Source organism: Symphalangus syndactylus, chromosome X (genome assembly GCF_028878055.3).
Source record: "Symphalangus syndactylus isolate Jambi chromosome X, NHGRI_mSymSyn1-v2.1_pri, whole genome shotgun sequence".
In the NCBI taxonomy this organism is placed as follows: domain Eukaryota; kingdom Metazoa; phylum Chordata; class Mammalia; order Primates; family Hylobatidae; genus Symphalangus; species Symphalangus syndactylus.
In genome coordinates this window covers 138,111,428-138,135,267 of record NC_072447.2, presented here as the reverse complement: position 1 = coordinate 138,135,267, position 23,840 = coordinate 138,111,428, and the positions used below count along the sequence as shown (strand labels likewise).

Genomic DNA, 23,840 nt, shown 5'->3' with positions numbered 1-23,840 from the left:
CCTCTTCTTCACCATCTTCTTCATTGTTCTATCATCTTCATCATCGTCCCTGTCCCCTTCATCCTCCTTGTCCTCAACAATGCTTTTGGCCTTCACAGGAAGAGATTTTGCATGAACTTTCTTTCCTATCAAAATTATAGTAAATTCATTGCATCTTCTTCAGAGTTATTTTCCTGTTCATCACCTTTGTCCTCCTTGTTGTCTTTGTCATCTTTGTTTTCCTCATCATGGCATTCTTGCTATTCTTTGCCTCCTTAGCTGGTGTGGCGGTTCCCTTCTAGCTAGTGGTTGCCTCAACTGCTTTTCCCGGTGTGACTTCTTTCTTGCCACATATTGCTGCTGCTTTGCCCAGTGCGACTATCTTCTTGGCTGACATATCTGCTGCCATTTTGCCTGGGATGACAAGTGCTTTCTTGACAGGTGTGGAAACTGCAACCTTGTTGCTTTTGTCGGAGTTGTGTCCTATTGCCTTTTTCCCCCTGAGGTGCATAATAAGCCCTTTTTCACTGCTATCTTTATCATCTCACATGTCCTCATCTTCATTATCTTCTTCTATCTTCTTTGGAGCATAAGCCATTTTCTTGAGTGTGTCTTAATTTTAACCAGTTATCATAAGCTTCACCATTATGGTCGCTTGTGACTGTGCAGTGTGTCACAGTGGGTCCCAGAAGAACCCACACAATATTGATGGTGACTGGAGAATACTGAAGATACAGAAGCACACATATCAGGCTGCTAGCTAGAGTTCAAGGCTGAGGCAAAAGAATAGGAATGTTTTTAAAAACAACTTAATAGGAATGGTTCATTTCTCATGACAGAAGGTGAAATATATATATTTCTGCTTATTGAATTATACTTCCGTATATTTGTAGTAAAATTTTTAGCATTTTCATCACAATGTTTGTAGGTCATGCTTTTTCTCCAATCTTTGTGGCCACTGTCTATTTTGCCAACATCATAGTATTTATTTATTTATTTATTTATTTATTTATTTTTCACTTATAGCATTTTAAAGAGTTTCACCAATGAACTGGTCGGTTTTCCCCTCACAATTTTATATGTATGGTTACTATGCTTCAGCTTTTTAGTGATAATATGTATAGAACTCTTCTGGGTATCCCCATTTCCTTTCTACTTCTTTGAACATGTTCAGGAGGAATTTTATGTAAATTTATCAGGGTGGCATATCTTAAATGCCCCTTGCTAGAATTCAGTTTCAGCATTTTATACTTGACAATTTTTTTTGAGTTAATTCTGATTTTCTTCATGTTTTGATAGTAATTGTAATATAGTTATAATTTAATTAAATATACACTTTAGAGGTAAATTTTATTATTTATTAATTTATTTATTCGGGACAGAGTCTCGTTCTGCTGCCCTGGCTGGAGTGCAGTGGCACCATCATAGCTCACTGTGGCCTTGATCTCCTGGGCTCAAGTGATTCTCCCACCTCAGCCTCCTGAGTGGCTGGGACTATAGGTGTGTACCACCACACCTGGCTAAATTTAAAAAAAAATTTTTTTGGAGAGACGGGATGTTGCTATGCTTACCAGGCTAGTCTCCAACTCCTGCCTTGGCTCCTGCCTCCAACTCCTATTGCTCAAGTGATACTCCTGTCTTGGCTTCCCAAAGTGCTGGGATTACAGGCATGGTCACTGTGTTTGCCCAGTAAATTTTATTGTGAATTCTAATTCTTCAAGATGCTTTAGACTGTAAATTAATTTTTAATTAAACTTTAATCTAAGACAAATGAATTGAACTTAAATTTAAAATTGAATTAAAATGTAGCATTTAAATTCAATTTATTCATTTTTAATTTTAATTTATAATTCCAAGAAATAAAATGTCAACCTGAAGAATTTGAAAAAGAAAATCCAAAGTGATTATGGTTTGAAAAAATAGAAAATAAGATTTAGAAAAATTTAAAAAGTCAAGTGCTTTTCAGGTACAAACAAAATTTTAGATGGGAAAAGTAGGGTTTGTTACAAGAATATTTCAATTTATACTTACACTGGTTCCTGATTTTGAAGTTTTCCCTCACTTACTAAGATATATGCACATTATCTTAGGTAATATTCAAAAACATTTATTCTAGCTTTAATAAACAAAATGGAATGTTCCTGTTGAAGCTGTTTGCAGACACAATAATCAGTAAATTTGGCAAATATAGTGAATGGGTCATTTGGTAAATTCCTTATGTGTTAAACTGGATTTGAAGAGTTGACCTGCATTTAGAGAGCTGTGGTCCTGCATCACAAAGCAAGGCAGAGAGACTCCTCAACACCATGGCTATGCCTGGCTAATCTAAACTGCATGCTTATGCATGGAAGAGAGGTGGCTCCTTGTTGGCAAGGTGTCTTTTCAGCCCCACGTGGATTCTGGTCTCGTACTCACAGGTTCTATTATGGGTTTTGAGCTTTCCTGCCACACTGGGAGTAACTAATAGTAATTTTAGCTATCATTTGTTATGTCTTTACTACTTGTCAGGCACCATACAAAGTGCTTTATAAACCCTGTCTTTTATAATACCTACAGCCTCCCCCACCTCAATTATTATCCTCATTTTTCCAAATCAAGCATCTAAGGCTGAGTGTGGCTAAGGTCACACAGCTAATGAGTGGTAGACCAGCAATTTAAAATCATATTACTTTCCTTCTTAAATAGTATACTATGTTGTCATCTGGGTGATCTTGACACCTTTGAAGACTTACTTTCCTAGGACACTAGAATGTCTTTAGAAATCAAGCCTTAGGCCGGGTGCGGTGGCTCACGTCTGTAATCCCAGCACTTTGGGAGGCTGAGGTGGGCGGATCACGAGGTCAGGAGATTGAGGCCATCCTGGCTAACACGGTGAAACCCCATCTCTAGTAAAAATACAAAAAATTAGCCAGGTGTGGTGGCGGGCACCTGTAGTCCCAGCTACTCAGGAGGCTGAGGTAAGAGAATGACGTGAACCCTGGAGGCAGAGGTTGCAGTGAGCCGAGATCGTGCCACTGCACTCGAGCCTGGGTGACAGAGCGAGACTCTGTCTCAAAAAAAAAAAAAAAAAAAGAAATCAAGCCTTAAACATACTGGCATTTAGTGGATAGGCAGACATTTTCTTTAGGCTCAGAGGATTTCACAGACATAGACGTAGTCTACTATGCAAATCTTTGATTAATGACCAAGTGAATACTTATGGGGTATGCAGAAATTCAGTTGAAAGGAGGATAGAGCTACAGTTCCACACTGTGGTGTTTATGGTGGTCTCTAGGGATCTCCCTTCTCCTTTTTTTTTCCTAGAGGTTATCAAGAGTTGGTAGGGTAATGGGCCAGGTCAAGATGAAACAAGCTATTTCAGTAGAAATCCCTAAATTGTGCTAAGGAGTCATTTGAAAGAAAAAAGTAATTGTTCACATCAACCTTTGTTTCTTATTTGCTCATAGTAGAAGTCTCACCAGTACTTTATCAGCTCTGTGACTTACTTGACACTCTCAGTATCCTAACCTGGTTAGAAAGGAAACCCCAGTTATGCCCAGAAAAATTAGTTAGGGTACTGCCAAAAATTTCAAGAAACATGGTCAGAGACAACTACTATGTACCATTCATATCTTATTGAGTTAAAATATGATTTGATAAGCAGGTGCAAGATTGGGGATCATTCTGGTTCAAAAATTTTAGTTGAATTAAATCCACTGGAACTTGACCATCTTCTTAAGAGCAGAAGCAGTATGTTGTCTGTCTTTATTTACAGAGCTTCTGGAATGGTTCCTTTCACATGATGGGACAGAATATTTATTGAGAAGTATCTACATATTCAATATACTGTGTTCTTGGCAACAAACATCAAATTAGAAAAATACAATGAAAAATTGAACAGACATTAGCACTTATTATGTGCTCAGGATGTGTGTAGTACACCAGAAAGAGCTTAATGGCCCTGGGTTCAAATCCAAAGCCTGTCACTTAATGTCTGTGGGACTTGGGTAAGCCATTTAACCTCTCTGAGCCACAATTTCTTCATCTATATGTGGGGAAACACATATCCACTTTGCAGAGTTGTTTAAAGGATTCATTTATTCATTTTATCCTTTGATTATTAAGCCTTACTCTGTGATGTGATGGGCAGTGTGCCAACCTTTACAGCCCAAGAAACTGGTGCTCAAATAATCTCTTAGTGATATCAGAATGTCCAATTACGAGTACTTCCTGGAAAGATTGGAAAGAGGTGATCTAGGCAGGAAAGAAAACCTCTTAAAGATCACTTGTTCTAATACTTCATTTTACACATAGGTAAAATGGGACTCACTAAGAATGTGTGTCCATATGTAATTGTTGGCATAAAACCAGTCTCCTAGTCCAGCTTCTTTTTACCACACCAGAACAGACCAGAACAATATTCACAGGCCACTTAATGTCTTAAACTCCAGAACCATATTGAGTTAAAGGGGCAAAGGAGATACAATTCTAGTCAGGAAGCTGGGCAAGATGTGTTAAATGAGGCTGTCTGAAAGGAGTGTTGACAGGGAGTGAATGGAGTGTTCAGGGGTAGTTTGCAGATGTGCTTCATCTAGTTGGGCCTTAGGTCCCAAAACAGACATGCCAGTGAACGCGCAGGATTAGGACAGGTGGAGATTTTTGTGCATCAAGGACCTCTACTCTCTGGCTCTTGAGGACTTTCCTCTTCCTGTTAACGGTTCTGAGAATTGCAAGAACAAATGTTAGAGCTATAATACTGTTCATGATACCTACCGCAATGAGATAGACAAGGACTGGAGAAATAACGTTACTTCTATTTTTGAGGAAGAACTATTTCCATGAGGTAATTGTTCACATAAACATTTTGTCATTGGCAAAACCAAGGGACATCCCTTGTAATAACAAGGGATCATAAACTGGAACTAGCCCTATTACCTTACTCTTAACTCTTTAGTATACACCATTAGAAATAATCATTAGCAATATTCTAGTAAAGTATTGCTTATGATCAGTGAAGTTAGCAGTCATGTTTGTCATAGAATTTGATGCATACTAGAATGGATTTACTTGTAAGAGAAGGGAAGGAAGGGTGGGGTGGAGACAGACAGTCAGAGAGAGAGAGAGAAGAAAATAAATGTTGAGCATACAAATGAATTTCAACATTCATGTTCCAAAAACATCACATAGTCCGCGGAGATAAAAATACACAACGAATTATGTAACATAAGTTTGACACATATCAAATTCCTGAAATTCAACTGTGTGTCATATAAAAAGGGCAGCTTCATGTGGTTCAACACAGTGCAATAGTAAAGTAAGCAGACGTTGTTCAATCTGAGGAAACTGATTGCCCCCCACTCCCCCAAAAATAAAAGAAACAAGCAGATGTTACACAAAGTTCATAAGTAGGTTGGGCGTGGTGGCTCATGCCTGTAATCCCAGCACTTTGGGATCCCGAGGCGAGTGGATCACCTGAGGTCAGGAGTTTGAGACCAGCCTGACCAACATGGTGAAACCCCATCTCTACTAAAAATACAAAAATCAGTCAGGAATGGTGGCGGGCGCCTGTAATCCCAGCTACTCGGGAGGCTGAGGCAGGATAATCACTTGAAGCCAGGAAGTAGAGTTGCAGTAAGCCGAGATCGTGCCACTGCACTACAGCCTGGGCCACGGAGACACTCTCTTTCAAAAAAGCAAAATTAAACAAACAAACAAACACCACCACCAACAACAAAACAAAAAACAAAAAAACCAAAGTGCATAAGTAAAGCAGGGTCTAGGTTTGGGTGGTGGAGAGTGGGGCGGGGGTGGAGGGGTGGGCGTTAAAATTCACAAACTCTATAGACCTGGAAGAAGAGTAGAAATTGGATCTTTAGTTATCATTGGCACTAATGTTTTAAATGTTTATGAATGCAGTTGATAATTTGGAAATCACACTAGGGAAGACTCGATTCCTATGGTAAGTCCCTTTGAAAAATTAAAGAATATTGTGCTATGTAAATATTTTCCTCTAGTTATTTCTGTTGTAAATTCATACCAGTTCTCTTAAAGGGTGGCACTAGGTTAACAGTGTGTGTGCTCAGAACTTATGTTGTCATCAGACTGAATAATTCTGAATGTTAATAATTAGCAGGTAGAGCTTCAGGCATACTGTTTATTCTATTAACCCTCACTCTTCTTTTTGTGTAGTGGAGTTCCTTGTGGAGTCTTCCACCCATGCACTCCTAACAGCATGGTTGCTATCCAGACTTACTGCAAGCTGTCATTCTGATACTTCTCTACTTGCCTTTTACTCCCTACACTCTCAAGGTTCTTTTTTCTCCCATTTGGGCAGTAATACATCTTTAAGTAGTTTCCCTGAAAGAGTGTTGGTATGTGAACTTCCTGAGATTGTGCATTTCTGAAAAGGTCTTCAAACTGTCCTCACCTTTGACTAATATATTAAAATGACTGTATTATATATAAGTGGGTAGTGACCACTATTGTGATGAACCCTATTCCAATCTTTGAACGGTTATTCATTTCTCTGTGAGCTGTTCAGATGTTTTGGTCTGCCTCCTGCATTATAGGGTTGCAGTCACTCTACCTAAGATAACTGTTTTCTGCTCTACAGGGGCGTGTTCTCTCTGCTAACGAATACTTCTCCTGACAGGGCTCAGTTTCTAGAGCATAAAGAGGAGGTCAAAGTTCTCATGGAACTATGAAGGGCACAGTTGTTGGTTCCAGCTCATCTTTTTTTTTTTTTTTTAATTTATCAAAAACTTTTTTTAAGTTCTTTTTTTTTTTATTATACTCTAAGTTCTAGGGTACATGTGCACAATGTGCAGGTTTGTTATATATGTATACATGTGCCATGTTGGTGTGCTGCACCCATTAACTCGTCATTTACATTAGGTATATCTCCTAATGCTGTCCCTCCCCCCTCCCCCCACCCCACGACAGGTTCCAGCTCATCTTTTGGTGCCAATCCCTGGGTGTGATGTAACAATCAGGCCAGCTCCAAAGTAAACTCTAACAAATAAAAGATAAATTTGAGAAAGCCAACACCATTTAAACAACAAGAAATAAGATTATTCCATAAATTTGACAGGGAAATGGACTATCTGGAAAAATGACATTTACATTGTTATACTACTATGGAGTAGAATGTAGAGCATCCAGGAATAGACTCACACACATAGCGTTACTTGACTTACCATAAAGTGATAGAGTAGTATAGTTGGAAAATAAAACTGCTAGTTCAACAGGATGTCCATTTTTAAAAAATGAATTATTCACCCCCACCTTAGAAAATACTCCAGGGTAATGATTTGGCCTAAAACAAATACTCCAGGCAACTGATTGTCATCAAAGAACTAATGATAGAGGTGATATGCACCTACCCAGGGAACAATAGTGGGAAGGAGAGATTCTGATGATGAGATTCATCATTCATGCTAGTGTACTGGTTTAAGAAATGTTAATAGCAATGGAGCAGAATGTTAGACTGCAGACTGCCAATTAATTTGAAAGGTTTTCCATATTTTTATAAAGATAAAAATAAGAGGTAATTTCTCTGTTGACTCAGTAAACTTTTAGAAGAATCTCTTGTTGTCAATGTTCTAATCCCTTGATTCTTTTTTGCCTTTTGCCGTCTGTGATGGTTAATTTTATGTGTCATCTTGACTGGGTTAAGGGATATCCAGAAAACTAATAGAACATTATTTCTGCATATATCCATAAGGGTGTTTCCAGGAGAGATTAGCATTTGAATCAGTAGACTGAGTAAAGAAGATCATCCCTCACCAATGTAGGTGGGCATTGTGCAATCCCTTGGGGGCCCGCATAGAATAAAAACATGGGAAAAAGACAAATCTGCTCTCTCTTCAGGAGCTGGTATAAGCCATCTCTGCTGCCCTGGGACATGAGAGCTCCTGGTTTTTGGGCCTTCAGACTCCAGGATTTACTCTGGTTTTCAGGCCTTTAACCTTGGACTGAGTTACAACACCAGCTTTCTTGGTTCTCTGGCTTGCTGACTGCACATCATGGAACTTCTCAGCCTCCATAATTGCACAGGCCAATTCCTTTTATCTATTGGTTCTGTTTATCTGGAGAACCCTATTACACCTTCCATAGTTCACTAGACTGTTAACCTATAATTTCTGAGACTATAAAAAAAGGTTTTTTAGTGGCCTAGAGTTTGTCTTTTAAATAATAAATAAGAACTGTTCAATATATTTGTTAAAGAACAGATACAGAAATCAGAAGTGAGGGGTATCTCTCTTACAGTAAAATGTTTGTTCAAAATACCTCTACCTCATTTCATTTGAAAACGTTTCTTCAGGGAACATCACACTCCGCGGACTGTTGTGGGGTTGGGGGAGGGGGGAGGGACTGCATTAGGAGATATACCTAATGTTAAATGACGAGTTAATGGGTGCAGGAAATCAACATGGCACATGGATACATATGTAACAAACCTGCACGTTGTGCACATGTACCCTAAAACCTAAAGTATAATAAAAAAAAAAGAAAACGTTTCTTCATTTGAAAGCATTTATAATATGCAAATTGTTATTCTTGCTGTGTCTTCTTATCAGCCACAAGAATCTCAAGAATTTTATTTATTTATTTATTTATTTATTTATTTATTTATTTATTTATTTTTGAGATGGAGTTTCGCTCTTGTTGCCCAGGCTGGAGTGCAATGGTGCAATCTTGGCTCACTGCAACCTCCTTCTCCTGGGTTGAAGTGATTCTCGTGCCTCAACCTCCCAAGTAGCTGTGATTACAGGCATGTGCCACCACGCTTGGCTAATTTTTGTATTTTTAGTAGAGACGGGATTTCATCATGTAGGTCAGGCTGGTCTCGAACTCCTGACCTCAGGTGATCCACCTGCCTTGGCCTCCCAAGGTTCTGGGATTACAGGCATGAGCCACTGTGCCCAGCCAAGAATTTTATTTTTCATAATAAACCCTGACATCATGAAATGTAAAATTCACATTCATTTGAAATGAAAATCAAAATGAAAAGAAATTGAGACAATATATTCCAAATGATTACATTCATAATAATATTCTCAATGAATAAGGACTCATAAAATACATTAGAAAAAGTCTTTCTTGGGTTAAATCTGCTTGGTGTTCTATAACCTTCTTGTACTTGAATATTAATATATTTTTCTAGATTTAGGAAGTTCTCGATTATCCCTTTGAATAAACTATCTACTGCTACCTCTCTACTTCCTTCTTAAGGCCAATACCTCTTAGATTTGCCCTTTTGAGGCTATTTTGTAGACCTTGTAGGCATGCTTCATTCATTTTTATGCTTTTTCTTTTGTCTCCTCTGACTCTGTATTTTCAAATAGGCTGTCTTCAAGCTCAATAATTCTTTTTTCTGCTTTATCAATTTTGCTGGTAAGAGACTCTGATGCATTCTTTAGTATGTCAATTGATTTATTCATCTCCAGAATTTCTGCTTGATTCTTTTAAATTATTTTAATCCCTTTGTTAAATTTATCTGATAGGATTCTGAATTCCTTCTCTGTGTTGTCTTGGGTGTCATTGATCTTCCTTAAAATAGTTATTTTGAATTCTCTGTCTGAAAAGTCATATATCTCTGTCTCTCTGGGACTGGTACTAATGTCTTACTTAGTTCATTTGGTGAGGTCGTGTTTTCTTGTATTGTTTTGATGCTTGTGTATGTTTTTTCGTATCTGGGCATTGAAGAGTTAGGCACAGCATGAGGACTTGCCCAGAAATAGCAGTCTTTGTGGCCTAGCCTGCATTTCAAGTTTATTTAGAATCCCAGATAACTTTAGCCCGTGGTGGTGAAGCTTGCTGGAACTCAGGTTCCAGCCATTTGATGGGGAATTTTCCTCCGGTTAGGGCTGGTCTAAATGCTCCCTCTGTGGGTTCCGGCTGACTCCTGCCCCATGTTGCTTTCTGCTGTGACAGGGGATCACTGAGTTTCAAGGCAAAGTCCCACTATAACTGCACTCTCCCTCCCCCAAGTGCACAAATTCTCTCTCCATGCCATACAACCACCCCTGTGGAATGAAGGAGGGGTGGTGTAGGTGATTCAAGACTGTGTTTCCTACCCCCTTTATTGCTTTTTTTTTTTTGAGAAAGAGTCTTGCTCTGTTGCCCAGGCTGGAGTGCAACAGCACGATCTTGGCTCACTGCAACCTCCACCTCTGGGTCCTCCTGAGTAGCTGGGATTACAGGCATGCGCCACCACACTCGGCTAATTTTTGTATTCTTAGTAGAGACAGGGTTTCACCATGTTGGCCAGACTGGTCTTGAACTCTTGACCTCATGATCTGCCTGCCTCGGCCTTCAACATTGCTTCTTTTTTAATAGGATGTTAATACCAGGTACTGTGATTGTTCATTTGATTTTTGGTTCTTATGAAAGTACTTTTTTTGTGTGGATAGTTGTTCAGTTTGGTCTCCTGCATGGGGACTGATCACTGGAGGCTTCTATTCAGCCATCCTGCTCTGCCTCCTTTCATTTTTGTTGTTTTAAGTGACCCAGTTTGTAGTAATTTCTTGCCACATTTCTAGGAAACTAATACAGGCACCGTAATAAATACTTACTTGTGTACATTATTTCATTGTTTCCTCATAGAACCCTATGAATTACTCATTATTTTACAAATGAAGAAAGTGAAGCCAAGAGTATGAGGGATCTGCCAAAGTCACCCAGCTCATAACCTGGAAAGCCAGGATTTAAGCCCAGCTGGTTTCTCCCTCCAAAGCCTGCTCGAACCACATGGTGCCTAATGTAAAACAGGGGGTTGAACCATCTCCCAGTATCTATTGGTGTTCTGAGAAGGCCCTTGTGACTTATCTGGGTATCTGAGTCTCCAGTCCTGTTTGCAAATCTCTGTTGTAGTGTGCGTAGGAATTAAAAGAACATAACCACCTCATAGGTTCTTATTTGCTTAAGATCGTACACCTCGTATAACTTTTGAAAACCTATTATCTCATTCTTATGGGCTATTCGATTACAGAAAGCTAATTTTGTCAAAGCTGTTTGGTGAAACGCCTCTTTTCTCAGCTCACCTGGCTTGCGCTAATAAGAATAGTGCCATCTGTTGGCCACTTCTTTTGAACGATATCTAAAAGCCCTTGGGAGGGTGTTGCTAAGGCTTTCAGCAAGAGACACAGTCATCACTGCATCACAGGCTTTGATAAGGGGAAAAGAAAGGCAACAAGGCCGTGGGGCACAGGAAAGGAGTGAAGGAAGCAGGTGTCAGTGCGAGGCCGCAGAACCTCAACTTTAACCATTTTGCTTTGATTCCCAGGGTAATATGATCTGACATTTTATTAAATTTGACATTAAACCTGCAGTCATTCCCAGGTGGCATGTATATGGAGAGTTGCTGTCACCAGGAAAAGTCATAGAAAGTGAGAAACTAGGCAATGGAAGAGAGATGGGTCTGTCAGTTTCAAATGTTAAAAGGCACTGTGAACGTTGCTTCCTCTTCATGAACCGCTGTGCCCATGGGGCAGAGAGGGAGGCAGGTGCAGAGGGGCACAGTGACATGCTCATGTTCCCAGGGCTGGTGAGCCAGAAGCTGAACCCCCAAGCCAGCCTTTGAGCTCCAGGCTGACCTCTGCCCTCTGCACTTCCATGGGCAAAAGCCTGTAGAAAAGGGAAGTGGAAAGAGGAGTATGGGAAATACAACCGGGGGTCTGGGGCAAGGCTTTGCATCACATCTGAGCAAAAACTGCTTTAACCAGTGCTCAGGTTTGCCATGGTGTTCACTTGGAAAGGCCTTTAGAAAGGACATTCCAGGAAAACTGCATTGAGAGCACTTTTGTAGTATTAATGGAATCACCTTCCAGCTGTGTCTGGTGTGTCCAGTGGGATTCATGTTGCATGTGCCCTGATATTTCTTTTTAACATGCATGATTTGAAAAATGAAATCCTTGGGTGCCGGTCTCTGGGAACTGGGAAGGCCATCTTTCTGCTCTGCTGGTCTGGGTGGCCCAGTTTTTCTGATTTGACCTTTTCCCTAAAGGTAGCAACATCACCCATACCCTAGATTACTTCCTTGGTGGTGGTGAGGAGCATCCCATTCCTGTTAGTTGAGACCTCACTCACACACTGGCTCCTACTCTGCACTTACATGTTCCTGTGAGCTCCTCCTCTAACTACCCACAGGGAATCTGTGCCTGGTGCCCACCACAGGATCAGACATGGAGAGGGGCTAGAGAATAAGCCATGAGTCCATTTTCAAGGTGTCCTGAAGGGCTTTCCCGGAGCATGAAGGCCTTCTGATTTTGCCAGGTGGTGGGGGATTGTGGCATGAATTAGTATATGTGGGGGGAAAGAAGGAAGGTTTGGTTAATGAGTGAACCCCTGATATCTGTAGGAAGCAGTGTTTTGAGTGGAAAAGCAGCCACGGTTGTTACAGATGGATTCTGGTGGCCAGGAAGAGGAAGTGCTGTCATGGCCACCACAGAGGGAGCCTTCCAAGAAATGGCTAGTGGCAGGGCATGAGTCAATCTGGACTCAGAAGGTCCTGGGGACTGCTCTGCCAAACTGGGAGAGGGCCCAAGTTTCAGCCTGGTTCCAGGTGGCCAAGTTGGAACAGATGGCAACAGCGACTGGCGTGTTTGCCACAGTCAGCATGGCAGCGGGAGGAGAGCCAATAGGGTACAGCCTACAGCAAGACTGTCTCCCAGTCTCAGGGCTCAGAGAGCAAACTCTTGAAAGTTCCAGCCTGTTGGTCCTGCTGAATCTCTGAGGGTCTGCTCACCCCACTTGTGAGACTCTGATATGGTTTGGCTGTGTCCTCATCCAAATCTCATCTTGTAGTTCCCATAATCCACACATGTTGTGGAAGGGACCCAGTGGGAGGTAATTGAATCATGGGAGTGGTTATCTCTATGCTGTTCTCTTGACAGTAAGTTCTCATGAGACATGATGGTTTTATAGGGTGCTTTTCCCCCTTTGTGCTGCACTTCTTTCTCCTGCCACCATGTGAAGAAGGATGTGTTTGCTTCCCCTTCTACTATAATTGTAAGTTTCCTGAGGCCTCCCCAGCCATGAGAAACTGTGAGCCAATTAAACCTCTTTTGTTTATAAATTACCCAGACTCAGGTATTTCTTCATAGCAGTGTGAGAACGGACTAATACAGTAAATTGGTACCAGGAGTACTGAGGTGCTGCTATAAAGATACTTGAAAATGTGGAAGTGACTTTGGAACTGGGTAACAGGAAAAGGTTGGAACAGTTTGGAGGGCTCAGAAGAAGACATGAGAATGTGGGAAAGTTTGGAACTTCCCAGAGGCTTGTTGAATAGCTTTGACCAAATTGCTGATAGTGATAGGGACAATGAAATCCAGGCTGAGGTGGTCTCAGATGGAGATGAAGAACTTGTTTGGAACTGTAGTAAAGGTCACTCTTGCTATGCCAAGAGATTGGCAGCATTGTGCCCCTGCCCTAGAGATCTGTGGAACTTCGAGCTTCAGAGAGATGATTTAGGGCATTTGGTGGAAGAAATTTCTAGGTGGCAAAGTGTTCAAGAGGAAGCAGAGCATAAAAATTTAGAAAATTTGCAGCCTGATAATGTGACAGAAAGGAAAACCCCATTTCCTGGGGAGAAATTCAAGCCTGCTGAAGAAATTTGCATAAGTAGCGAGGAGCTGAATGTTAATCACCAAGACAATGGGAAAAATGTCTCCAGGGCATGTGAGAGACCTTCATGGCAGCCCCTCCCATCATAGGCCTGGAGGCCTAGGAGGGATCAATGGCTTCCTGGGCCAGACCCAGGGCCCCCCTGCTCTGTGCAGCCTCAGGACATGGTGTCCTGTGTCCTAGGTGCTTCAGCTCCAGCTGTGGCTAAAAGAGGCCAAGGTACAGCTCAGGTCATTGGTTCAGAGGATGCCAGCTCTAAGCCTTGGTGACTTCCATGTGGTGTTCAGACTGTGGGTGCACGGAAGTCATGAACTGAGGTTTGGGAACCTCTGCCTTGATTTCAGAGGATATATGGAAATGCCTGGATGTCCAGTCAGAAGTTTCCTGCAGGGGCAGAGCCCTCATGGAGAAACTCTGCTAGGGCAGTGCAGAAGGGAAATGTGGATTTGGAGCCCCCACACAGAGTCACCACTGGGGCACTGCCTAGTGGACCTGTAAGAAGCGGGCCACCATTCTCCAGACTGCAGACCCCAGAATGGCAGATCCACCAACAACTTGCACCGTGTGCCTGGAAAAGCCACAGATGCTCAATGCCAGCCTGTGAAAGCAGCTGGGAGGGGGGCTGTACCTTGCAAAGCCACAAGGGCAGAGCTGCCCAAGGCCGTGGACATCAGCATGACCTGGATATGAGACACGGAGTCAAAGGAGATAATTTTGGGACTTTAAGGCCTAATGACTGGCCTATTGGATTTCGGACTTGCATGGGGCCTGTAGTCCCTTTGTTTTGGCCGATTTCTTCCATTTAGAATGGGTGTATTTACCCAATGCCTGTACGCACATCGTATCTAGGAAGTAACTAACTTGTTTTCAATTTTACAGGCTCTTATGTAGAAGGGAACTGACTTGTCTCAGATGAGACTTTGGATTTGGACTTTTGGGTTAATGCTGGAATGAGCTAAGCCTTTGGGGGACTATTGGAAAGGCATAACTGTGTTTTGAAATGTGAGGACATGAGATTTGGGAGGGGCCAGCAGTGGAATGATATGGTTTGGCTGCATCCCCACCCAAATCTCATCTTGGATTATAGTTCCCACAATCCCCACATGTGGTGGAAGGGACCTGGTGGGAGGTAACTGAATCATGGGCTTGGTTACCCCATGTTGTTCTCATGATAATGAGTGAGTTCTCATGAAATCTGATGGTTTTATAAGGGTTTTTTCCCCCTTTGCTCAGCACTTCTCTCTCCTGCCACCTTGTGAAGAAGGATGTGTTTGCTTCCCCTTCCACAATGATTGTAAGTTTCTTGAGGCCTCCCCAGTCATGCAGAACTGTGAGTCAAGTAAACCCTTTTTCTTTTTTTTTTTTTTTTTTTGAGACGGAGTCTCGCTCTGTCGCCCAGGCTGGAGTGCAGTGGCGCGATCTCGGCTCACTGCAAGCTCCGCCTCCCGGGTTCACGCCATTCTCCTGCCTCAGCCTCTCCGAGTAGCTGGGACAACAGGCGCCCGCCACCACACCCGGCTAATTTTTTGTATTTTTTTTGTATTTTTAGTAGAGACGGGGTTTCACCATGATCTCGATCTCCTGACCTCGTGATCCGCCCCCCTCGGCCTCCCAAAGTGCTGGGATTACAAGCGTGAGCCACCGCGCCCGGCCAACCCTTTTTCTTTATAATTACCCAGTCTTGGGTATTTCTTCATAGCCATGTAGGAATAGACTAATACAGACTCAATGTCTGCTCTCCAACAATGTCATATTTAAACATTGTGGCAAGTGACTGAGCCACCTTGGCTGGTCTCTGTTGCCTGGGGTCCTGCTTGTCACTTGATCCTCTTCCTGGGAGGAACTGGGAATGTGAGATGATGTGGGGTTGTGTCCAGAGGGTCAGACATTCATGTGTTTGTGGCATCCATTAACTACAAGGCCAAGACATCCATGTCCAAGGAGAAGGCCCCAGGGTTAGAGCCAGGAGCCCAGACTAAAGGCAGTGTGGGCGAGCCTGCCAGCATGGGAGGGGAATGTTCTGCTTTTTCTCCAAAACAGGAGGCCAGGAGGAAGAGTCAAGAAGTCTGTGCTGTTCTCCACTGGTCAGGCAGTTGAGGAATATGGCCGGATCAGTCCTCAATGATCCCATCGTTCACTAGAGATTCCCACTTTCTGAGCCACCCTAATGGGGAAGGAGTTGAGGGCTAGGATTGCTTGGGAACTAATGGGATGGGGCTACTTTTGTAAGCTTTTTATACCACAGGGGCAGGACGAGGGCTGCAGGGGATTGAATGAAAGGCCAGGAGAGAAGTTCATCTATGGAAAAGGCCCAGTGGTGAGATAGTAAAATGTGTCAGCAAATTTTGTTTTTATTATTGAGTTGAAATCCACATAACATAAAATCAACCATTTTGAAATGTATAATTCAGTGGCATTTAGTACATTCACAATGTTGTGTAACCATCACCACTGTTAGTTCCAAAACATTTTCATCTCCCTAAAAGGAGACCCTGTACTCATTAAGCAGTCACTCTCCATCCTTCCCTCCCCTAGACCATGGCAACCACTAATCTGCTTTCTGTCTGTATGAATTTACATATTCTAGACATTTCATATAAATGGAATCATAAAATTTGTAATCTTTCATGTCTGATTTCTTTCACTTAGCATATTTTCAAAGTTCATCACCTTGTAATATGTATCAGATACTTCATTATGGGATTATTTTTGGGCTGAATAATATTCCAATGTATAAATATACCAAGTTTTGTTTATTCATCAGTTGATAGACTGATAGACATTTGGGTTGTTTCCACCTTCTAGCTATTGTAAATAGTGCTGCTATGAAAATTCATGTTTGAGTACCAGCTTTCAGTCCTTTGAGTATGTACCTAGGAGTGGAAGTGCTGGGCTATAGGATAATTCTAGGTTTAACTATTTGAGGAACCACCTGTTTTCCACAGTGGCTGCTGTACCAGTTTACATGCCCATTAGTAATGAACAAGGGTTCCAATTTCTCCACATCCTCACCAACACTTCTTATTTTAATTTTTTTAAAAAAAGTTGAGCTGTGCGTGGTGACTCACACCTGTAATTCCAGCATTTTAGGAGGCTGAGGAGGGTTGATCACTTGAGGCCAGGAGTTCAAGACCAGCCTGGCCAACATGGTGAAACCCCGTCTCTACAAAAAATACAAAAATTAGCCAGGTGTGGTTGTGCACGTCTGTAATCCCAGCTACTTGGGAGGCTGAGGCATGAGAATCACTTGAACCCAGGAGGCAGAGGTTGCAGTGAGCTGAGTTTGTGTCACTGCTCTCCAGCCTGGACATTGAAGACTCTGTCTGTAAATAAATAAATAAATAAATAAATATCCTAATGCGTGAAGTGGGTGAGGGTGAAGTGGTAGCTCATTGTAGTTTTGATTTGCATTTCCCTAATGACTAATGACATTGAGCATCTTTATGTGCTTGGTGGCCATTTGTATCCCTTCTTTGGAGAAATGTGTATTGAAACTCTTTGCCCATATTTTGATTGGGTTGTCTGTCTTTTTTTCTTGAGTAGCTAGAGTTCTTTTTATAATTCTGGATACAAGTCTCTTATCAGATATATATTTTAAAATATTTGCTCCCACTCTGCAGGGTGTTTTTTCACTGTCCTGATAGTGACTTCTTATGCACAAAAGTTTTTAATTTCGATGAGGTCCAACTTATCTGTTACTGGAATGTTTATAAAAACAAAACCACAGAAAAAAACCAAACAACCAATAAACGAAACTCCCCAAATAAACAATAAAGGGAAACAACCAAGAGGCATTGAGAAATGCATGATACCTTCATACAAGAGACTACTAGGTGGCTTTGGATATAGAAAAATACCTAATAACATGGAAAGATAAAGACGAAGTGGGAGGAGAAGTTTTCAAGGTAGTATGTTCTTTCTCCTTCCCTCCACCAACACAAAGTAGAAATTTGTCCAAACGCAGCAGTTTCCCTTGTGGGTGGGGTGAACAGGAGTAGGATGAGGTTTTGCATGCTCTTTACATTTCCCATTTCTTAATGTATTTGCTCTGGTGCCCCCGGAACTGCCTGCTTAGTGGCTCTCTTGCCCTCTCCTGACTCAGTCTCTTAGGTCCCAATCAATTGCTGGAGGTAGGATGGAGAAAAGACTGGTGAACCCATCTCAGGGTGGCCCCAGCTGCTCCCATTGGGGAGCTCCATTTGGAGAAGGCTCCCGGGTCTGTCCCCCATCCAAGCCCTGGATTTTTCTTTTTCTTTTTTTTTTTTTTTTTTCAGACGGAGTCTCACTCTGTCGCCCAGATCTTGGCTCACTGCAACCTCTGCCTCCCAGATTCAAGCGATTCTCCTGCCTCAGCCAATCGAGTAGCTGGGACTACAGGCATGTGCCACCATGCCCAGCTAATTTTTGTATTTTTAGTAGAGACGGGGTTTCACCATGTTGGTCAGGCTAGTCTTGAAATCCTGACCTTGTGATCTGCCCGCCTTGGCCTCCCAAAGTGCTGGGATTACAGGCATGAGCCACCGCACCCGGCCACACCTGGATTTCTTATCTGCCTCCTGGACCCCACCCAGAAAGAACAGGGTCATCTTCCACCTTTGCTATTCCATTCTACCATTACTCCAGCCCAATTCCCTGCCTCTCTAGGGGCACTGGGAGCTCAGGAAAAGAGATTCTGCTTGGGGTTCTATTTCAGACTTGGTTCCTGTCCTTGATTTCTCTGTAAAATGGAGATAAAGGTTAGGTGGTTGTGGGATTATGATAAGATTAGGAATGCAAAGCACCTAGAATGGTGCCTGGCACATGGCAGGCTCTCATCGGATGTCCATTCTCTTCACTTGGTTCCCTTTCCCCACAGTAACAAGGCTTCTCCAGGTGAGAGCTGATGACAAACGTTGAACAGACATTGTATTCGCTGCTGACAAGCATCCCAAAGGAACCTTACTAAAAACTCCAGGTTGTGCAGTTTGCCTGGCACCACACAGCAGTACGTGGAAGAGCTGGACTCACGGCTCAGGGCTTTGGTCTCCTGGGGTCCCATTTGAGCAGAACCGGCCTTCCTGCCTTCCCTTCCTCTGTAGCAGGGATGTGCCTCTTCAGGAGGCCTTGGAGCCAGGCTCTGGGGGTATCATCCCCCATCTTGGTTTGCCAAGTCACGTGATCCCTGGAGTGGGGATGGAACCATCAGGGACTGAAGAGGACCATCTAGACAAAGGGGAGGGAAGCTCAGGGACTGGGGTCCATTTCTCCTGTGGTGGCAGATGCCATAGGGTGTTGGCACTAGTGCTTTTGGAGGGGTTCTTGTCAGGGTGCTGTGACCCCTGGGTAGCCCTTGGCAACAGGAGTGCCCCCAGGGCCCCTAAACTCAGACTGCACTCCTGAGTCTGAGCATAGCCCTGTGTCCTCAGGATGCCTCTCACCCTGGCATCTTCCTCTAACACTCCCCTCGGCCTTCCCTCTTCCACCTTTTGCCTGCTTGCCAACCCTTAGCGCAGCCATTAGGGAGCTCTCTTCTGTGGGAGCCACTAGGGAGGGGGACTCTGATGGGACAGAGTTTGCCTCCAAGGTTGGGGAAGGAAAGCAGGCTTCCAGGGCCAGGTCCTTTATCTTCTCCAGGGTTCCGCAGTAACCTGGCTGGTAGGGAGGCAGTGAGAGGTGACCTCAGGCAGGGAGAAGGGTCTCAGCGCTACACAAAATGACCTGCGTGGAGTCTGTTTCAGTTCACTTCACCCTAGTCCACCCTCAGGATTCTACTGACTTAGGCACTTTTGATCACCAGACTCTAAAACGGAAGAGGACTTATGTTTTGGGTCATTTGAACAGAGACTGTCAACAGGACAAGCAGCCACCTCTCAGGGCCAGGCCAGGCTGCTGCCTGCTTCTCATGGGGCAGTGGTCCGGGTCAAGTCAGTTCTCAGCACAGCCTCTGAACAGGAAACACGGTCCCTGCCACAGCCTCCCCCAGCCCTAGCCCTCAGAGGCTTCTCCCTGCCAGCTCCTGGCCATGGGAGCCAGTGACCTTGCCATGGGAGCCGGTGACCTCACCATGGGGCCTCTATCCACCTGGGGCCATTGCATCACCTCCACCAGATACGGAAGGCCTCTAGTTGGGATGTTAGTGTGTTAAACCAAGGACTTTTTTTTTTTAAACGTAGAGAAAACAAGAAGACATGACAACACCAGAAACAAGAACATCTCTCTGGCCAGCCTGTGCTGACCAGTACACAGTGAATCACAAAGAGAAAAGTATGTCATTCCGGTCGGTGTCTAGAAGCTCCACAGCCTAGAAAACAGACTGCAAATAAAGTGCATGGAGACCCCATCACGCAGCAAGGGCCCCGTAGGGAAGAGAAGAGGTGGAGAGGGGAGGTAGAGAAGCAGCAGGCGGGGCTACCACTTCAGGCAGCAGGGGTGAAAAGGCAGGGACAGGAGCAAATGCTGAGGGCTCAGCCCTGCTCCTCCCCAGCCAGCCCCTCTAGGCCAATACAGCCACAGCAGAAGCCATGGGGGGTGGGCAGACATGGACTTCCGTGACCCTCTTATGGGGTGGGGCTCCCTGCAGTCGGGGGTCTCTGAGGGTAGGGACCCCTGCAGCTCCGACACAGATTTCTCCCAGTAGGGAAGCAGCTTCCAGAGTCCCAGGATGAGCCCCTTGCATGGGGAGGGCTCAGGCACCCCCCACAGTATCACGCATGCAATCAGCAAAGAACTTTCCTCCACCCTTCCTGGCTGGCCCAGGAAGAGGCTGGAGCTAGGGATCCAGTCACCCAGAGGGTGACACCAGGGTTTGAAACGGCCACATCTGTGCATCAGACACAAGGAGGCCCCTCACTCCTCTTCTCCTCCAGCTCTGTGTCACTCTTGTCCCACAGAGGCTGCCCTCAGAGATCTGTTGGGGGGACCAGCAGGCTGACAGACCCCCAGAGGTGGTCAAGGGTGGACAGGATTGGGGGGGATGAGAGAGGCCAGCAAGGTCAGGGGTTCTCAGGAGACTTGGGACAAGGAGGCACGCCATCAGGCCCTGGCTGTGGGAGACTGCAGGGCGCACGAGGCAGCCACTGTCCAGCCTCTTCTGGGGTGAGGCAGGCGGACAGCTTCATTCAGGACCTGGGTCCAGTGGGCAGCTGAGGAGGGTACGTGGTAGGTGGTTGGGCCACTCTGTCCCTGGAGCTGGCCAGACTGCTGCAGTTTTCAGTCCCAGGAACTGAGAACGTGGCCCTCGGGGTACCAGTGCAAGAGATGCGGAAATGGGGATAGAGGGTGAGGGCGAGGTCCCTTCCTGGCTCCCCTCTGGGCTGCTCCTGAGCATTGTACACCAGTTAGCAGCACACCCGGGTGCCCCCAGGACCAATCCAAGCCTTGAGGATGAGATTCTCCTGTGTGATCCTGGGGATGGGGGGGTCGAGCTTGAGGAGAGAGAATTGGGGTCATCCCATGGGTCTCAGCCCCAGCTCACCTCAGGTTTATCCCTTCACCGTCCTGGTTATGTCATGTCTCCAGGAGCCATGACACCACCATCATCCCCACTTGCCCACCAAACTGGGAGGTTTGTGCCACTTCACTGCTGAGAAGCCCTTGGTGAAGCTCCAGGTGGGGTGGGGAGGCTAGGCTGTGGGGGAAAGCTTGGCTCCCCAGGGGTCCTGGGGCTCATCTCTCCTGTCTCCCATCTCAGCTGTCTGTCCTCCTGATCTTCCCTGTGACTTTCCATACTGCTCCAAAGAAAGCGAGATCCCCAGATTCCCTACCCTTGGGCCCCTCTCCCTTGGTGCCCTAGGAGCCCTACGCTTCCCTCTTCATTTCCCCCTCCCTCCTCCCACCATGCCAGGTCTTGGAGAAGACTTGGGAGGGGTGTGGGGGCCTGCAGGCCCAGGGGCACATGCAGTTCCTCCTCCTCCTATCTGCGTGTCAAGGGCAAATCCCCCCCCTCCCCGAAGCCTCAGTTTCCTCTGTCATTAGGAGGGGGAAATACACCTCTCACAGTGCTGCTAGCAGATTTCAGTTCCCAGGGAACTCAGACCTTCCTTCCCAAGCCAGGACTCGATCACTGGGCACTCCCACCCCTGTGAGCCTTTGTCCATGCTGTGCCTCTACTAGGAAGGCCCTTCTTCTCCTCTTGTTCAGGCCCTTCACGCTGCCTCTGCCCAAGCAGGTGCAGGGCCAGAGGTGCCCCAGGGTAGGGATGAGACTCTTGGCAAGGCCAGAGAAGGGGCGGGTCACCGCCTACAAACGTCAATGCCTGAAAGAGAAAGAAAGAGATGGGGACCTCAGTTGCCTAGCCACCAGACACGTCCTTGCTTCCCCCAGGAATGGCCTCCTCTGCAAGCCCCTCCTCCATCTGCTCTGCCCACCCCAGGCTGAGAGCTACTGTGTGCTCAGGGAGGTCTCTTTTTCCCAGATCACTTCAGTACACAGTGGGCTTCTCGAGGCCGTCTGGGGCTGGAGGATGGGACTCTGGCCCTGGGAGGGCCTTGCTAGCCAGGGGCCTTAGGGAGCATGGGCTGACATGGCGGAAGAGCAAGACTGCGGGGGAGGGGACGGTAGGAATGCGTCTCTCCCACTCTTCCCTGTCTTCAAACGCAAAGCTTGCGGGGTGCCCTCAGGTAGGGGCAGGGGAACACGAGGGACAGCAGGAGCAGGCAGAGACCAGTCCTCTGGCCCCAAAGACAGGGCAGGAGGCAGTTTTTCCAAGGGCTGTGCAGGAGCTGCAGAGAGACCCAGGGCTGACGGCTGAGAAGAGAACAGACGTAGGGCTTGGCCTAGAAGAGAACCGTCCTCCCTATGCCCACCGACTGGGGGGGAGAAGAGTGGGGGCATCGTTGCTCTTCTAGGGCCTTCCCGGGGCTGCCCCCAGCCCATTACCCTCCATTCCCCAGGTTTCAGTGGACACCCCCGGGGCCTCTGCGGAAAGGGAGGCAGGCACTGGGGCATGGGCAGGAGGGGGCCGCCCCTCTCCCTATCCTGGAATGATGACTGGGCAGGAGGGGAGAGCCTGCGGCTGCCTTTCCTTTCCCCACCTGGGCTCCCCAGCTCTTCCGGCTGGTTTGCCCCGGTGCCTTCCATATTTCCCCCTGACTGCCAAGGCGCCCCGACCTCTGCAGGGCAGAGTCACAGCGCCTCCCCCATTCCAACCTGTCGCCTCCTACCTTTCTGCTCGGGGCCTGGAAAGTCAATTCGCCGCAGCAGAATTCCCTCCTTCTGGTTTCCCCCTCTTTTGCCAATATGAGGCAACAGGTCGTCCGAGCTCAGGTAGTTTCTGGAGCCCAGTGGTAGGGGCCTGTTCAGTACGTTTCTGCGCGAGCCGGGGTCCCGGGCTGAGACCGCGGCCGGGGCCAGGGCTGGGCCTTCGTGCCCGGGCGGCGTAGGTCTAGAGTCCAGGGGCCTGGGCCGCCCAGCCTCCGCCCCGCGCCGCGACCCAGCTTTCCTTCATGCCCGCGACCCGGCCGGGGGCGGGCGGGGACAAGGGCGCCCCTCCAGCCGGGCCTCTGCCGCCGCCGCTGCCGCCGCCGGCGCTCACTCGATCCGCACTTGCAGGCGGACGTTGAGCATCACCGAGGCCACGATGTAGAAGTAGGGGAAGTTCATGCGCAGCCGCCAGGCCAGGTCAAAGAAGGTGAGCAGCGTGCGCGTGAGCCCCTTGCAGAAGGCGCCGTAAGAGCCTCGGGCCGCCGCCGAGCGCGACAGCCTAACCGCCAAGCCAGACAGGGCCGCTGCCGCCGCCGCCGCAGACAGAGCCGCCGACGCCGCCATGGGCCCGGGCCCCGCGCAGGCCCCGACGACCGACCGACCCGCACGAGCTCGAGCCTCAGGACGGCGGGACCCCAACACTAGCGCGCCCCGCCGGCCGCCGGGAGAGCCATGTCCACCCCGCCCTCGCCCCGCCCTCGCCCCGCCTCGCCCCGCCTCGCCCCGCCTCGCCCCGCCCTCTCCCCGCCCTCTCCCCGCCCTCTCCCCGCCCATGCCCCTCCTCGCCCCGCCCTCGCTCCCGCCCTCGGGTTCTCCAGATGAAGCCTTGTTCCGGGGACCGCTGCCTCGGCCCCTCCTCCACTAGCCCGCACAGCTCCGCCCCTTCCACACCTCCTCACTGCGGGCCCCGCCCACCAGCATAGCTCCGCCCCTAACTTAGCCACGCCCCAGCCCAGCGGCCCCGCCCACTAGACACGCCCTGCATTCTCAGCTCCGCCCACCGCCCGGTCCCGCCCACAAAGCCCTGCCTCTTTTCGGGCCCTTCCCAAGGCAGGAGCGGATTGAAGGGCGGA

The 23,840-nt window shown here is 46.6% G+C and overlaps 1 protein-coding gene across 2 annotated transcripts; it reads right to left on the bottom strand.

Moving 5' to 3' along the window:
• Window positions 1-15,918: 15,918 nt before the first annotated feature.
• On the bottom strand, window positions 15,919-23,451 carry LOC129475086 (small integral membrane protein 10-like protein 2A). Of its 2 annotated transcripts, XM_063634789.1 has the most exons (3): window positions 22,728-23,451; window positions 21,556-21,820; window positions 15,919-18,748 (listed from the first exon to the last, which is right to left on the bottom strand). In XM_063634789.1, the coding sequence occupies exon 1, from the start codon at window positions 23,329-23,331 to the stop codon at window positions 23,095-23,097; it is 237 nt and encodes a 78-aa protein (XP_063490859.1). In that variant the 5' UTR covers window positions 23,332-23,451; the 3' UTR covers window positions 15,919-18,748; window positions 21,556-21,820; window positions 22,728-23,094. The 2 variants fall into 2 exon arrangements, with proteins under 2 accessions (XP_063490859.1, XP_055122939.1); XM_055266964.2 differs by having other exon boundaries at window positions 15,919-21,820.
• Between the last annotated feature and the right edge of the window lie 389 nt (window positions 23,452-23,840).